The 16,969-nt window shown below is 45.6% G+C and overlaps 1 protein-coding gene across 5 annotated transcripts in view; it reads right to left on the minus strand.

Annotated features, from left to right (window-relative positions):
• Positions 1-16,969, minus strand: part of tnni3k (TNNI3 interacting kinase) — a 125,765-nt gene that overhangs the window by 43,001 nt on the left and 65,795 nt on the right. For all 5 annotated transcript variants that reach the window (XM_073062482.1, XM_073062479.1, XM_073062478.1 and 2 more), the window contains 5 exons: positions 14,741-14,845; positions 11,072-11,124; positions 9,585-9,637; positions 9,169-9,301; positions 3,264-3,373 (listed from right to left, as the gene is read on the minus strand). In XM_073062482.1, coding sequence (XP_072918583.1) covers positions 3,264-3,373; positions 9,169-9,301; positions 9,585-9,637; positions 11,072-11,124; positions 14,741-14,845 — 454 coding nt within the window. The remainder of the gene's footprint in view (positions 1-3,263; positions 3,374-9,168; positions 9,302-9,584; positions 9,638-11,071; positions 11,125-14,740; positions 14,846-16,969) is intronic.

A 16,969-nucleotide genomic window follows, 5' to 3' on the forward strand; every position in this document is an offset into this window, starting at 1 on the left:
TCATCCAGAGGAAGGTGGGAGATCTGGAGGCACTCAATCTATTGGAGAAGTCAACATTCCCAGGAGAGTGCAGGGAAAGGACAGAGATCAGAGACCAAAGTCAGTGAGGTTTGATTTGCTGGGACTCGACTTGGGATTTTACCGTTCCATCAGGACCAGGACAGGGACTGGGAGAAGGCTGGAGAGTGAGGAAAGGGCCGAGGCTGTGAACGAGCCCCTGGGAAGAGGCAGGAGGAAGAGAGGCTTCCCACTGGGAGTCCCAGAGAGCACACTGATGGTGAAGTTCATTCTGAAACCCACCAGACCTGGAAAGATCTGTCCAGTTGAAGAGACGGGGGTCAGTAAGCCCTCAAAGACACAGACACCAAGCAGCGGGAGGGAGTGGCCCAGAGGATGTAACCCTGCCAGAGGCTCACAGGGCACTCAGAGGCCCAAGACATCGAAGAAGCGACCAGCGCCCACTCGAGGCCGACACACGAAGGAGGGAGGCAGAGGCTGTGGGGAGTCTCACAGGTCAGCTCAGATCAGTGGGACCCTTTCGGGGGTCGGTTCAGCCCAGAGCTTTGGCCTAACCCCACCCATGGGATCTGTAGTCACACCCAGCGCTGTGGGTGGGGAGGGGGACACACTCAGTGTTAAGAGTGAGGTGTCACTGCAGTCTTCTCCCAGGCCAGTTGGTGGGTTGAGAATATCAGCTGCTCCAGCTACTAGAGAGGGTACAGAGTGTGGAGGGGGGAGGGGAAGCAGAGCCTCAGATGGAATGAGTAGGCATGAGGGAGGGGACGGAGGGGAGGTAGACAGAGGTGGTGAGGCTGGGGCTGTGGATTCTGGAGCTGGCCAAGGACAGGACAAGCCAACTCCAGCCCTGGGAGAGGCCAAGGAACTCAGGCCTGGAGCAGGAGTGCATGCCCAGGCTGAAGGTGGGAAGTCGGTGAGCTACCCTGCCGTCTCCCCACACCATCTCAGAGGGGAGGAGGAGGGGGGTAGGGATGGAGAGAGGCTGAGTGAGGGGCCAGGGGAGGTAGAGGGGTCTCTGGTGAACAAGTGGAAGGAGGAGGTATATGGGGAGGGGAAGGGTGAGGAGGAATGGAGGGTGGAAGAGAATACAAGGGAGAAGGACAGGGGAGGGTATGAGGTGGAGAACAGGTGTGAGGAGGAAGAGACAGGGGAGTTGCAAAGGGAGAGGAGGGGGGAGGAAGAGGGGGCAGGGAGTGGACATAACAGCACACCATCCACTCTCAGTCCTGGGGAGCCACAGGCAGCTAAGTATCCCGGGAAGATCCGGCTGGTAATTCCCGAGAAGCCGGGCAGTACAAGCAGACAGGCCAGTAATCGGAAAATCAGGTGACCACACTCCCACATCTCTCAGAGTCAGAGGCAAACAAGGAGGAAATGGGCCGTTTGGCCAACTGATCCATACCAACCAAGATTCCCACCGAAGCCAGTATCATTTACCCTAAAATAAGGAGCCCAAAACTGCACACAATACTCCAAGTGTTGTCTCACAAGTGCTTTATAAAGCCTCAGCATCACATCCCTGCTCTTATATTCTATACTTCTAGAAATGAATGCCAGCATTGCATTTGCTTCTTCACAACCAACTCAACCTGGAGGTTAACCTTTAGGATATCCCGTACAAGGACTCTGCGTTTTGAACTCTCTCTCCATCTAAATAATAGTCTGCCTGTTTATTTCTTCCACCAAAGTGCATGACCATACATTTTCCAACATTGTATTTCATTTGCTGTTTCTGTGCCCATTCCCCTTAACTATCTAAGTCTCTTTACAGGTTTTCTGTTTCCTCAACACTACCCACTCCTCCACCTACCTTTGTAATTTGCCCATTTCCTTTCCCTCTCCTGACAGTCTCCCAGAGGTACCTGCCTCCTGGAACTTAGGGTGACTACATCCCTGAGCTCTTATCTATCACCTCCTCAGTTTTCCATATGAGCCAAAGGTCATCAAGCTGTAGTTCCAGATCTTTAACCTGGTCTCTGAGGAGATGCAGCTTGGTGCACCTGGTGAAGATGTAGTTATCCGGGAGATTGGAAGTCTCCCAGACTCCCCTCATCTCATACAAAGAACACAACCCTGGAGCCATCCTCACTGCTCTAACAAAGAATGAAGAAGAAACTTACCAGATGCATACCTTGCTCAAGCCTGATGAACCAAAGCCTCCCCACTCTAACACTGATCCACTCACACAATGCCTGCTCCGCTTGTCCCTACCATATTTTTATTTGCCCTTGCTGATGAATCACAATATGATTAGGCTGCCAGAGAAAGCAGAAAGCCCGCAAATGCTCTTTATAAACCTCACTCACGGACCAGTGAGTTGCCTCCTCTCTCACTCCTGGTTTGATTGGGCTGCCAGAAAACCGATAGGATAATTAGGGTCATAAAGGAAGCTTCATAAATCAATGTACTGAGAACAAGAATTGGGATGTTATGTTGAAATTGTGCAGGAAGTTGGTGAAGCCTAATTTGGAGCATTGTGTCCAATTTTGGACACCTACCTACAGAAAAGATTGAAAGAGTGCAGAGAAAATTTGCAAGGATGTTACTGGATCTTGAGGGCCTAATTCATAGGGAAAGATTGAATAGGTTAGGACTTTATTCTCTAGAGTGTAAAAACATGAGAGGAGATTTGATAGAGGTATTGAAAATTATGAGGGCTATAGGGCAAGTGCAAGCAGGTTGGGTAAGACTGGAACTAGGGATTATGAGTTGAGGGTGAAAAGTGAGATGTGGGGGAACTTCTTCAGTCAGAGGGTTGTGAGTGTGCGGATATGTATTGTAGAGTCCTTGAAGTGAGTCTGTAGGGTTGTGGAATCAGTTCATGCTGAGGTGACTTATCCATACTGGTTCAGGGTCTGATATCTGTAGGGTAATAACTGTTTCTGGACCTGGTGATGTGAGATCTAAGGTTCCTGTACCTCCTGCATGTTGTAGTGGTGAAAAGAGGACGTAGTCTGGATGGTTGGGGTCCTTGGTGATTGCTGCTGCTTTCTTATGTCAGGGCTCCATTTAAATTTTCTCAGTGACGAGGAGGGCTTTGCCTGTGATGGACTGGACATATCCACCACTTTTCTCCCCCAGACTGCAAGGACATCTCAGACTGAAAGGCCTTTTTCAGTTCTGCGCCGTGACTCTCTGTCCATATATCAGTGATATCAGCCCAGAGATCCACTCTGCATGCTAATCACCTCCTCCACTCCTCACGCAGTACAACCGAATGGACAGGCAGACATGGGACCACTTACCTCTGGACAGGCGTTCCAGGCCCTCATTAGCAGGGAGGAGATAGGCTTGGGAATGGAGTAGCCAATGGGCGGCCTCACGTGGTGGTAGGCCATGTCAGCAGCCGCAGCAGCTGGATCAACAACAAACAGCTAGTTAGTCAGGCACAGTCCTGACACACATACAACCCTTCCCTTCCCACTGCACATTCAACAAACAGGGCAGGCAAATAGAGCTACAACATTACCTTGAGCTGAATCCCTTGACTAATAAAGGCCAACACACCATACGCCTTCTTAAACATCTTATTAACTATTGGATGAGACTGGTTAATAGTTATTTTCCTTGCAGTTAACAATTGATTGTCTGCTTGCAGTGCCTTTAAGAACTTATACACACTTAACCATAAGAACATAAAACATACGAGCAGAATTAGGCCATTTGGCCCATCAAGTCTACTTCGCCTTTCAATCATGGCTGATCCTCTTTTCCCCTCCTCAGCCTTCTCCCTGTAACCTTTAATGCCGTGTCTAATCAAAAACCGATCAAGCTCTGCCTTAAGTAACCCAACAACCTGGCCTCCACAGCTGCCTGTGGTAATAAATTCCACAAATTCACTGGCAAAAAAATTTTCTCCATCTCTGTTTTAAATGGATGCCCCTCTAACCTGAAGCTGTGCCCTCTTGACCTAGATTTGCCCACCATGGGGAGCATCCTTTCCACATCTACTCTGTCTGGGCCTTTCAACATTCGAAAGATTTCAATGAGATCCACAACCCCTCATCCTTCTAAATTCCAGCAAAGACAGACCCAGAACCATCAAATGTTTCTTGTATGATAACCCTTTCATTCCCTGAATCATCATTGTGAACCTCCTCTGGACCCTCTCCAATGCCAGCACATCTTTTCTTACATGAGGAGCCCAAAACTCTTCACAATACTCAAGGTGAGGCCTCACCAATGCCTTATAAGCCCTCAGCATTACATTCCTGCTCTTGTATTCTTGACCTCTTGAAATGAATGCTAACATTGCATTTGCCTTCCCACCACTGACTACACCTGCAAGTTAACCTTTAGGGTGTTCTGCACAAGGACTCCCAAGTCCTTTTCCATCTCAGAATTTTGGATTTTCTCCTCATTTAGAAAGTAGTCTGTACATTTACTTCTACCACCAAAATGCACGACCATATATTTTCCAACATTGTATTTAATTTGCCACTTTCTTGTCTATTCTCCTGACCTTCTGCAGCCTACTTGTTTCCTCAATACTACCTGCCCCTCCACCAATCTTCGTATCAACTACAAACTTGGCAACAAAGCTATCTATTCCATCATCTAAATCATTCATATACAGCATAAAAAGAAGTGGTCCCAACACCGACCCCTGCGGAACACCACTAGTCACTGGCAGCCAATCAGAAATGGATCCTATTATTACCACTCGCTGCCACCTACCAATCAGCCAATGCCCTAACCATATTAGTAACTGTCCTGTAATACTATGGACTTTTAACTTGGTAAGCAGCCTCATGTGTGGCATCTTGTCAAAGGCCTTCTGAAAGTCCAAATATATAATATCCACTGCATCCCCTTTATCTATCCTACTTGTAATCTTCGCAAAGAATTCCAACAGCTTTGTCAGGCAGGATTTTCCCTGCAGGATACCATGCTGACTTTGTGCTATCTTGTCCTGTGTCACCAAGTACTCCATAACCTCATCCTTAACAGTTGATTCCAACATTTTTCCAATCACTGAGGTTAGGCTAACTACAGTAGTCTATAATTTCCTTCCTGCTGCCTTCCTCCTTTCTTGAAGAGTGAAGTTAAATTTGCAATTTTCCAGTCCTCTAGCACCATGTCAGAGTTCAGTGATTTTTGAAAGATCATTATTAATATCTCCATAATCTCTATCGCTACCTCATCCAGAACTCTAGTGTGCAGTTCACCTGGCTTGGGTGACTTATGTACCTTTAGGTCTTTCAGCTTTTTGAACACCTTCTCCCTTTAATAGTAACTGCACTCACTTCTCTTCCCTCACACCCTTCAATATCTGGCACACTGCTAGTGTCTTCCACAGTGAAGTCTGATGCAAAATAATAATTTAGTTCATCTGCTATCTCCTTGTTCCCCATTATTATTTCTCCTGCCTCATTTCCTAGCAGTCCTATATACACTCTCATCTCTCTTATTTTTGTAAAAGCTTTCACTATCCATTCTGGTATTGTTTGTTATCTTGCTTTCATATTTAATCTTTTTCCTCCTAATAATTCTTTTAGTTGCTCTCTGTAGGGGTTTAAAAGCTTTCCAATCTTTCCACTAATTTTTGTTTATTTTATGCCCTCACTTTTGCTTTTACATTGGCTTTGACTGCCCTCGTCAGCCACGGTTGTATACTTTGCTATTTGAGTATTTCTTTGTTCTTGGAATATATTCATTCTGCATTTTCCTAGAAACTCACAGCATTGCTGCTCTGCTGACATCCCTGCCAACAGCTTCTTCCATTTTACTTTGACAAACTCATCTCTCATACCACTGTAATCTCCTTTACTCCATCTCTTACTGCTGCATCAGACTTTACTTTCTCCCTATCAAATCTCAAGTTGAAATCATATTGTGATCACTGTCTCCTAAGTGTTCATTTACCTTAAGTTTCCTAATCACTTCCTGTTCATTACATGACCCCTAATCCAGTGTAGCTGATCCCCGAGTAAGCTCAGCAACAAACCGCTCTAAGAAGCCATCTTGTAGGCATTCATCAAACTCTCCTTGGGATCCATTTCCAGCCTGATTTTCCCAATGGACCTGCATGTTAAAATCTCTCATGACTATCATAACATTGCCCTTTGACACACCTTTTCTATTTCCCGTTGTAATCTGTGGTCCACCTCCCAGCTGCTGTTGGGAGACCTGTACATAACTCCCATCAGGGTCCTTTTACCCTTGCAGTTTCTTAACTCAACCCACAAGGATTCAACATCTTCTGATCCTGTATCACATCTTTCTACTGATTTGATGCCATTCTTTACCAGTAGAGCCACACCACCCCTCTGCCTACCTTCCTATCCCTCCGATATAATGTGTAACCTTGGACATTCAGCTCCCAACTGCAACCATCCTTCAGCCAAGATTCATTGATGCCAACAACATCATACTTGGCAATCTGTAATAGTGCAACAAGATCATCCACTTCATTTCTTATACTCTGTGCATTCAGATATATCTCTGAATGCTGCATTTACTACTCTATTTGATTCTGCATCCCTAATTCACTGATACTCACCCCGCTGGCTGCAATTAAGTCCTATCATCTGCCTGTCCTTCCTGACAGTCTGACTGCATGCTATCTTGGCTTTTTTACCATCCACCTTATCCTGAGTCCCTTCACTCCCATTTCCAACTCCCTGCCAAATTAGTTTAAACCCTCCCCAACAGCTCTAACAAACCTGCTCACGAGAAAATTAATTCCCCTTGGGTTCAGGTGCAATCTGTCCATTTTGTACAGATCATACCTCCTCCAGAAGAAATCCCAATGATCCAAGAACCTGAAGCCCTGCCCCCATGCACCAGCTTCTCAGCCATGCATTAATTTGCCAGATCATCCTGTTTGTTCCCTCACAGGTGTGTGACACAGACAGCAATCCAGAAAGTACTATCCTGGAGGTCCTGCTTCTCAGCTTTCTACCTAACTCTCTAAATTCTCTTTTCAGGACCTCTTTGTTTTTCCTTCCAATGTCATTGGTACCAATGTGCACCAGGACATCTGGCTGCTCACCCTTTCTCCAAAATGTTGTGGCACAATCTGAGAAGTCCCTGACCCTGGCACCTGGGAGAAAACATACCAGCTGGATGTTCCTTTCACATCCACAGAATCTCCTGTCTGTTCCTCTGACCCTGAGTCCCCCTCTCCCCTCCTCTCCCTCTGTGTTTGGGATGTTTCCTAACGGTCACAGTACTGTATATGCAATTGTTCAGTGTGTCCCCTGGTGGTCACAGTTCTTCATAACATTCTGGAAAGCTCTGGAAGTTTCTCAGGTGCTGATGAGAATCAGGTTTAATATCATTGGCATACATCATGAAATATGTTGTTTTATCTAATTTTTACTGTAATTTGCAGTACAAAAAGAGAAAAAAATGAAAAAATAGTGAGGTAGTGTCCATGGGTTCATTTTCCATTCAGAAATTGGATGGCAGAGAGGAAGAAGCTGGTCCTGAATCACTGAATGTGGGTCTTCAGGCTCCTGTACCTCCTCCCTGATCATACCAATGAGAAGAGGGGATACCTAATTTGGGGCTATCTGATTGGTTGACTCTTATCTGTAAATTTGAATGGAATCTTCCTTATCTATGGAGTACAAAAAGAGCTGACCACATAGCAACACCATCTTTCTTCTTTCCTCATTTCTGTTACTAGCCTCTGCTCCCGTTACTGTCTGTTCCCAATTTTCTTTGTTCTGTTAACGCTTAATAAAACGATTGTGAAACAACAAGTGTTGTGCCCCTTTCCTAACTTCTGAAAGAAACTTAGATTAAAGGCATCAGAATCCAAAACAACTTGTGCGGCATCTTTGAGGGATCTATGAACTCTACTTGCCCCTTCTCAAGTTTTGATGTACATGTGACAAAAAAAGCTGGTCTTTGACTTTCCAATCTTGTACCTTAATGACAAGCAGAAAAAATTCAGAGCAACACACAGAAAATGCTGGAGGAACCCAGCCAGCTCGGAAGCATCTATGGAAATGAATAAACAGTCAATATTTAGGGCCAACTGTTGGAGGAGCAACACCTCATTCCATCTGGGTAGCTCCCAACCTCATGGCAGAAGCATCAATTTCTCCAACTTCTGGTATTTTTTCAACACGTACAAACAAGCTGGATGAACTCAGCAGGTCGGGCAGCATCCGTTGAAATGAGCAGTCAACATTTCCAGCCAAGACCCTTCGTCAGGACTGAAGAAGGAGGGGGCAGGGGCCTTATAAAGAAGGTGGGGGGGGGGGAGGATGGAAGGTGCCAGGTGAAAAACCAATCAGAGGAAAGATCAAGGGGTGGGGGAGGGAATAGGCAGGAGAGGTGAAGAGGGAATGTAAGGGGAAAGCACTATGGGTAGTAGAAGAAGGCAGAATATTGAGAGAGGTGATAGGCAGTTAGAAGAGGAGGCAGAGTGAAAGTGGGATGGGGGATTTTTTTCTCCTTCCCTCTACTTCATGTCTCCACTCTGGCATCATACTTCTTCTCCTCACCTGCCTAGAACCAACCCTTGGCACCCTCCTCCTTCCCTTTCTCCCACAGTCCACTCTCTCTGTTTCTTTCTTCTCCTGTTGTTTACCTTTTCCTCCCATTAACTCCCAGCTTCTTACTTCATCCACTGTGTGTGTGTGTGTGTGTGTGTGTGTGTGTGTGTGTGTGTGTGTGTGTGTGTGTGTGTGTGTGTGTGTGTGTGTGTGTGTGTGTGTGCGTCTGTGTGCGCACGCGTCTGTGTATGCATGTGGGGGGGGGGGGGGGGGGCGCTGGACTTCCAGTATCACTTTGTTTTAAGACATCGCACAATATCACTGTTGATTTTCCAGTGAATTGGATGAGCTTTAAGGATGAGTGGGACAAGAGGCCCCAAAGAGCTCAAGGGATATCCCCTACTGAGCCAGATGCTGTGGTTTCAGAATACTCTGGAATATTCAATTATCGGAGCTTTATCCATTTCTGAGAGTGGACCATTGATCCCTGAACCACTCACTGTTCCCCTCTCCAGGATGCTGTCGGAACTCCTGTGTGGTTCCAGTAAGTTCTGTCTTTGTTTCAGACTTCAGACGTATCTGTATTTTTTGTGTTTCACATCTCTCCATCACTCTCCAAACCAATCTTCCCATTTTTACTGTCCTCTTCTCATTCCCCCCTCCTCATCCCTCTGGACCATTTCCTTTCAGTCTCACTCACCTGGTTTGAGGTGTGCGAAGGGGATTTCACCAGTCAGTAGTTCCCAGAGACACAGGGCATAGCTGAAGACGTCGGCTTTAATGGTGTACCGAGTGCACTGTGTAAAGACCTCAGGAGCCATCCACCGCAGGTTCTGTGTGGCAGAGACAGTCTGTTACACCAGAGTCACACCGACACCACCCACAACCCTCTGCCACAGGGCTCTGGTGTTTCAGTCACCACTCCCACCAATTCCTGCTATCGCTTCCAAATAACCCAGACCCCACCAGACCACTGGACCCATGAAACCACCCGAGTGGAGATTGTAACTTCAGGCGGCAGGGGTGAAGCAAAGGTTGTAAAGTTGGGCTCAGGTGTGGAGGGGAGGTTGTAGGGTCAGGGAGCAGAGGTTAAGGGGAACAAGAGATGACACCTACCCCAGGCTGTTTGGTCATGTTATCTTCATCCATTGAGAGCAGAAAGCGGGACTCTGCGGACAGAGAGATCCTTCAGCAAACCTATACTCCTTATATTGTGTTCTTTACATTACTGGTGTGGGAGAACCCATGCTTATAGACACAGAGTTTTACAGCACACAAACAGGCCTTTCAGTCCATCTGCCCCTGCTGGCTACTGCTCTGAATTCATCCCCTTTACCCACATCTGGACTGTAGCCCTTATTATCCAATGCAAGTCTACACATTGACATCGGGCAGTCCCGAAGATGGTCGCTGGGATAATTCCTGGGATGAGAGTCCTGAGTGACTGAAGAAATTGGATTTGCCATTCTTTGTAATTTATCAAAATGAGGGGTGATCTTAGCGAAATATACATTGAGGTGGAGATGTTTCCACAGATGGCTCCACATGAGAGGATGGGGGAAGGGGTGATGGACATTTAAAACTGAGATGTGTAGAGACTTCTCACAGAGGGAGGGGATCTCTGGAATTCTCCACACAGATGGTGTGGAGACTGGATCGCTGGGGGTGGGATTGAAAGTGGAGGGAGGTAAATGTTTGACAGATCAAAGGACTGAGGGCGATGGGGAATTGGCACAAAAGAGGAGATGAGACCCGGGACAGATCAGCTCTGGTCACATTGAGTAATGGGATAGGACTGAGGGGTCAAGAGGCCTCCCCTACTCCTGTTCTTCTGTCCACATTGAACAATAAGCACATCTACTGAAGGTTTCAGCTGCTGTAATGTATCCTACCAGACATAAATACCTTCATCTCCATCCAGATGCCATCTACATCTGACCCCTCATTCACAAGGTTCAAAATTCAAGTTTGTTTATCACATGTACACTGAAACATATAGTGAAATTTGTCATGTTAACAACCAATACAACCTAATGATGTGCTGGGGGCAGTCCATGAGTGTAACCACACATTCTGGCATCAAACCAGCATGCCCACCACATTTAGCAGAACACCACAACAGAAAAGAAGCCCCTTTCCCCCTCCCACCCTGGCAGGACGTTCCACCACTCCCTACGGAAAGCTCCTATCTGTAGCATCCCCCAATCACCTTAAAATGATGTCCTCTTGAATTTCCATTGCTGCCTTGGGAAAACATCTCTAGCTGTCCACTCTATCTATGCCTCTCATTATCTAGAACACTTCTATCAAATCATCGCTCAGCCCTGTGTACACAGGGTTAGGAATGGAGAGTCCACTTTGAACAGGGTGAACGAGAGTACAAATGTCCTCTCCTGTGTTGGTGGGTGATATATGTGCGACTATCCCTCTGCTCTATGAGTCTTCTCTAACAAGGGTGGGTACAAGTCAGGGGTCAGTTACATCAACACCACGTTAGGCGCTCCGAACCCTAGGAGTAGCCTGTGGGCCTTTGACCTTTAGTTTGTCCCCTGTCCCTTTCCCAGCACATGTCAACCAAGTTCTCATGTCTGTCAGATGCCAACCTCCAAAGTCAGCAACTACGGCATGGCCGTCTTCATACAACAGGATGTTATGGCTGCAGGAGAGAGGAGAGAAAAGATCGGTCATCCACCATGTTGATTACTGTTCTTTTTTATTTAGAAATAAAGTATGGTAACAGACCCTTCTGATCCATATGATTCACCCATGTGACCAATTAAACTACTAACCCGCAAGTCTTTGGAATGTGGGAGGAAACCAGAGCATCCAGAGGAAACCCACATGGTCACAGGGCAAGTGTACAAATTCCTCACACACAGCAGCAAGAATTGAACCCAGGTCGCTGATGCTATAAAGTTTTATACTGGCTGCTATGTTACCATGCCACCTCTAATCATTTTATCTAAATGAAAAATTATTGTTCCCAGTCAGGAAGTTTTTCACACAGAGTGGTGGGTGTGTGGAATGTACTGCCAGCAACAGTGATGGAGGTGGATACAATAGGGTCTTTTAGATGGAGCTTAGAAAAATAGAGAGCTATTCACTAGGGAAATTCTAGGCAGTTTCTAGAGTAGGTTACATGGTCAGCAACATTGTGGGCTGAAGAGCCTGTAATGTGCTGAATATTTATGTTCTTTGTTATGCTGCATTTTTATAAAACTCCAGTTAGGCCTCATCTGGAGTTTTGGTCATCCCATTACAGAAAGGATGTTGAGGCTTTGGAGAGGGTGCAAATGAAGTTCATCAGGAATGCTGCCTGGATTTGAGTGCATGTGCTACTGAGAGTTTGGACAAACTTGGGTTCGAAAGGCATAGACTGGGTAGGGCCTAGGGTCAGAGTGTCTAATACCAGACAGCATGCCTTTACGGTGAGAGGGGGTAAATTCAAAGGATATGAGAGGGGCAAGTTCCTTTTACTTGTGGTGGGTACCTGGAATGCGCTTCTGGGACGGTGGTAGAGGCAGATACATTAGACACTTTCAAGAGAAGTTTAGATAGATAGATAGATAGATAGATAGATACTTTATTCATCCCCATGGGGAAATTCAACATTTTTTCCAATGTCCCATACACTTGTTGTAGCAAAAACTCATTACATACAATACTTAACTCAGTAATAATATGATATGCATCTAAATCACTAACTCAAAAAGCATTAATAATAGCTTTAAAAAAAAAAAGTTCTTAAGTCCTGGCAGTTGAATTGTAAAGCCTAATGGCATTGGGGAGTATTGACCTCTTCATCCTGTCTGAGGAGCATTGCATCGACAGTAACCTGTCGCTGAAACTGCTTCTCTGTCTCTGGATGGTGCTATGTAGAGGATGTTCAGGGTTTTCCATAATTGACCGTAGCCTACTCAGCGCCCTTCGCTCAGCTACCGATGTTAAACTCTCCAGTACTTTGCCCACGACAGAGCCCGCCTTCCTTATCAGCTTATTAAGACGTGAGGCGTCCTTCTTCTTAATGCTTCCTCCCCAACACGCCACCACAAAGAAGATCATGAATGTGAGGGAAATGAAGGGATATGGTCATTGTGTAGGCAGTAGGGAATTAGTTTAGTTGGCCATTTGATTACTAATTAATTGACTTGGTTCTGCACAACATGGTGGGCTGAATGACCTGTACTGTTCTATATTCAGTTTTCCCTGACAGCTCACACGACCAGAGAGCAGTACTGCACAGAAACAGGCCTTTAATCCACCTTGTCCGGGCTGACCGTGATGTTGATCTACATTCATCCCACTCGCCTGTATTAAGTCCATATCCCTCTGCTTCTTTCCAACCCATGTATTTGCCCAAAAGCCTCTTGAATGCTGTAAGCACATCTGCCTTCACCAGTTCCACTGGCTCACTCCAGATACCCTCCACCTGCCCCTCAGGTTTCCAAGTCATACTGTTGAGCAATACAACATGGACAAAGGCCACTCTGCCCAACCAGTCCATGCTAACCACCATGTCCACATAACTAATCCTAATTTCCTGCGTTCTGTGCATATCCCCTACAAGGCCTGTCCCTCCATGGACCTATCCAAATACTTCTTCAATTATACTACTGTACCTGCTCAGCCACTTCCTCTGATAACTCGTTCCATATACAGTACTCACTACTTCCTGAGTGAAAAGGTTGCCCCTCAAGTCCCTTTTAAATCTCTCCCCTTCTCACCCTAAACCTATGCTCTCTAGTTTTGGTCTCCTCTACCCTACCACCCACCGTATCTATGCCTTTCATAACCTCACCTAGCCAACCTCTCCCTATAACTCAGACCTTCCAGTCCTGGTAACTACCTTGTCAATCTTTTCCAGTTTAATCATACATTTCCTATAACAGGGTGACCAAAACCATACATAGCACTCCCAGTGTATTCTCACCAATGACTTATTCTGTACAAGTGCAACATACTCCAATATTCAGTGACCTAGTTGATGAAGGTCAAAGTACTAAAAGCCTTTTTCCTCACCCTACCTATGACACCTATTCCTAGATCCCCCTGTTCCATTACAATCCCCAGTTCTCCACTGACAGAACAAGTCCTACACTAGTTTGACTTTCCAGACTGCTTCATCTCACACTTACCTGTATTAAAGTCCATTTGCCACTCCTTAACCCACTTTCCTAACTGATTAAGATCCCCCTGTAATCTACAATAATCTTCTTCACCATCAACAAAACCTCCTGATTTCATGCCATTTGCAAACTTACCAAAAAGCTTCATGCATTCACTTCTAAACCTCATTTTCCATCCCCATTCCAACATGTCTATCCATGACTTCCTCAGTAATGATGAAGCCAGACTCAGGCTGGAGAACCAACAGCTCATATTACAACTGGGTAGCCTCCAACCCGATGGCATGAATGTTGATTACTCAAACTTCCGGTAATTTCAATCCCTCCTCATTCCCTCTCTTTCTATTCCTCATTCCCTCTCTTTCTATTCCTCATTTTAGCTCCCCTCTCACCACTTCTCTTCTTCCCACCTGCCCACCATCTCCCCATGGTCCCCTCCTCCTCCCCTTTCTTCCATAGTCCACCCTCCTGTCAGATTCCTCCTTCTTCAGCCCCCTACCTTTACCACCTAACATCTTACTTCATCCCCTCTCCCCCAGCCACCCACCTTACCTCTCACCTGCCAACGCCTTCCCTTCCCCCACTTTTTAATTCTGATTTCTTTCCCCTTCCTTACCAGTCCTGATGAAGGGTCTCAGCCCCAAACGTTGACTGTTTATTCATTTCTGTCGATGCTGCCTGACCTGCTGATTTCCACCAGCATTTTGTATGTGTTGCAGAACCTCCCTAAGTCTGAACTTAATGTAGACCAGTGTCCCATACGACTTCCTTACCACATTCTCTACATGCGTTTCCACCTTTAAGGATCTGTGGACCTGTGTTCCAAGGCCCCTCTGTAACTCAGTACTCCCTCTGGGCTCTGTCATTCACGGATATCCTAGCATCAGCACTGCTCCCAAAGTGCATCACTTCCCATTTAATCCTTAGCAAAGTGGAGGGATAGAGCCATTCGGCCCACCTTGTCAATGCTGAACATGCATTACCCATCTACACTAACACAATTACCCAGCACTTAGTCCATTGTCCTCTCTACCTTGCCAATCGAAGTGCTAGCCACGATATCTGCTGGATATGGTGGGTGTCCCTGCCTCCACCACCCCCCAGCCCTCATTACCTCCTCCACTGCCAGAGCTTAGGCCCCTGTACCTGTTCAGGTCTCTGTGGATGATGGGTTGAGTTAGGTTGTGAAGGTATTCCATTCCTTTGGCCACATCGATTGCGATGATTAGCTTAGACTGAAGATCAATGATTCTGTCAATCGAGGAAATAAGACAAAAACTGGATAAATAGCAAAAAAATTCCAGACAGAGCGAGGCCCCAATTTCAAATGGACAGAGTGAGATCCTGATTTCAAACAGACAGAGAGAGGTCCTAATTTCAAACAGAGAGGGGTCCTAATTTCAAACAGAGGGAAGTCCTAATTTCAAACAGAGGGAGGTCACAATTTCAAACAGAGAGAGGTCACAATTTCAAACAGAGAGGGGTCCTAATTTCAAACAGAGAGGGGTCCTAATATCAAACAGAGAGAGGTCACAATTTCAAACAGAGAGGGGTCACAATTTCAAACAGAGAGGGGTCCTAATTTCAAACAGAGGGAGGTCCTAATTTCAAACAGAGGGAGGTCACAATTTCAAACAGAGAGAGGTCACAATTTCAAACAGAGAGGGGTCCTAATTTCAAACAGAGAGGGGTCCTAATATCAAACAGAGAGAGGTCACAATTTCAAACAGAGAGGGGTCCTAATATCAAACAGAGAGAGGTCACAATTTCAAACAGAGAGGGGTCCTAATTTCAAACAGAGGGAGGTCCTAATTTCAAACAATTTCTGTAGCTCTGGGTTTTTAATGGGATGGGGTTGCTAGCCGCATGTCCAATCCTCCCATCCTCTTTGTTTTGCAGCCAGGCTTGGGCCTGTCCATGGCAGAGTTACGCTAACATATACCTCTGATAAATAAATCTAAATCTACTTTTCCCATCTCTTTGTTCGTTATATTCTCCCTCTGTTTGGTGAATCAACACCCTACACTTTGCTTGGATATCACTGAAGTATTCGCATGCCCTCTCCTTCATCGCCTAAGGGTTCCAGCCTCCCCTCCACCCTGTCCGTGGAATATACCAACAGTGTTCTGGGCACCCACCCCGCAGATACAGCCCTGTTGCAAAGCTTCAGCACAAACCACTGACAATACACTCAATGCTTCAAGAAAGATCCACATTCAATGTTTTTGGAACAGCTTCTTTCTCACCATCATCAGATTTCTGAATGGACAATGAATCACCCCATGAACACCATCTCACTCTCTTTTTGTACTATTTATTTAATTTAATTTCATACTCTGTATATATTTCTTGTGATTTATGTATTTTATGCATCGCAATGTATTGGTCTAACCAAGCAGAGTCCACTGCCAAGAAGGCCCACCAGCGCCTTTACTTCCTGAGAAAGCTGAAGAAATTTGGCCTGTCCCCTAAAACCCTCACTAATTTTTTACGGGTGCACTGTAGAAAGTAATTTTCTAGGGTGCATCACAACCTGGTATGGAAGTTGTCCTGTCCAAGACCGGAAGAAGCCACAGAAGATCGTGAACATAGCCCAGCACATCACACAAACCAATCTTTCATCCTTGGACTCAACTTTACTCCGCACACTGTCGGAGCAGTGCTGCCAGGATAATCAAGGACAAGACCCACCCAGCCAACACACTTTTTGTCCAACTTCCCTCCAGGAGAAGGTTCAGGAGCATGAAGATTCATATGGCCAGATTTGGGAACAGCTTCTTTCCAACTGTGATAAGACTGCTGAACAGATCCTGACCCGGATCTGGGCCGTACCTTCCAAATATCCGGACCTGACTTGCACTACCTTACTTTTCCTTTTCTATTTTTCTAATTATGATTAATAATTTAAATTTTTATTATATTTACATCAATTTGTACTTCAGGGAGCGGGAAGCACAGAAACAAATATCACTGTGATGATCGTACACTCTAGTATCAATTGTTTGGTGACAATGAAGTATAAAGTATTTCAAAGTATTGCTTCCGAAGAACAACGCATTTATGTTTATATTTTTTGTGACTATGTTTTTCTGCTATTGTCACTATACGTGTTCCGTGCTTTGTGTGACTGTCGGTTCCGTGCTTTGCACCTCGCCCATCAGGAATGCTGTTTTAGTTGGCTGTATTCAGGTGTATGCTTGAGTGAAAATTAAATTTGAACTTGAACTTATGTCAGTGATATTAAACTTGATTCTCAAAGTTCAAAGTACATTTTTATCAAAGTATGTATACAGTATACAACCCTGAGATTCATCGTCCCACAGACAGCCACAAAACAAAGAAGCACCATGGAACAGATTTAAACAAACTCCCAAT

This window comes from Hemitrygon akajei, chromosome 12 (genome assembly GCF_048418815.1).
Source record: "Hemitrygon akajei chromosome 12, sHemAka1.3, whole genome shotgun sequence".
NCBI lineage: Eukaryota > Metazoa > Chordata > Chondrichthyes > Myliobatiformes > Dasyatidae > Hemitrygon > Hemitrygon akajei.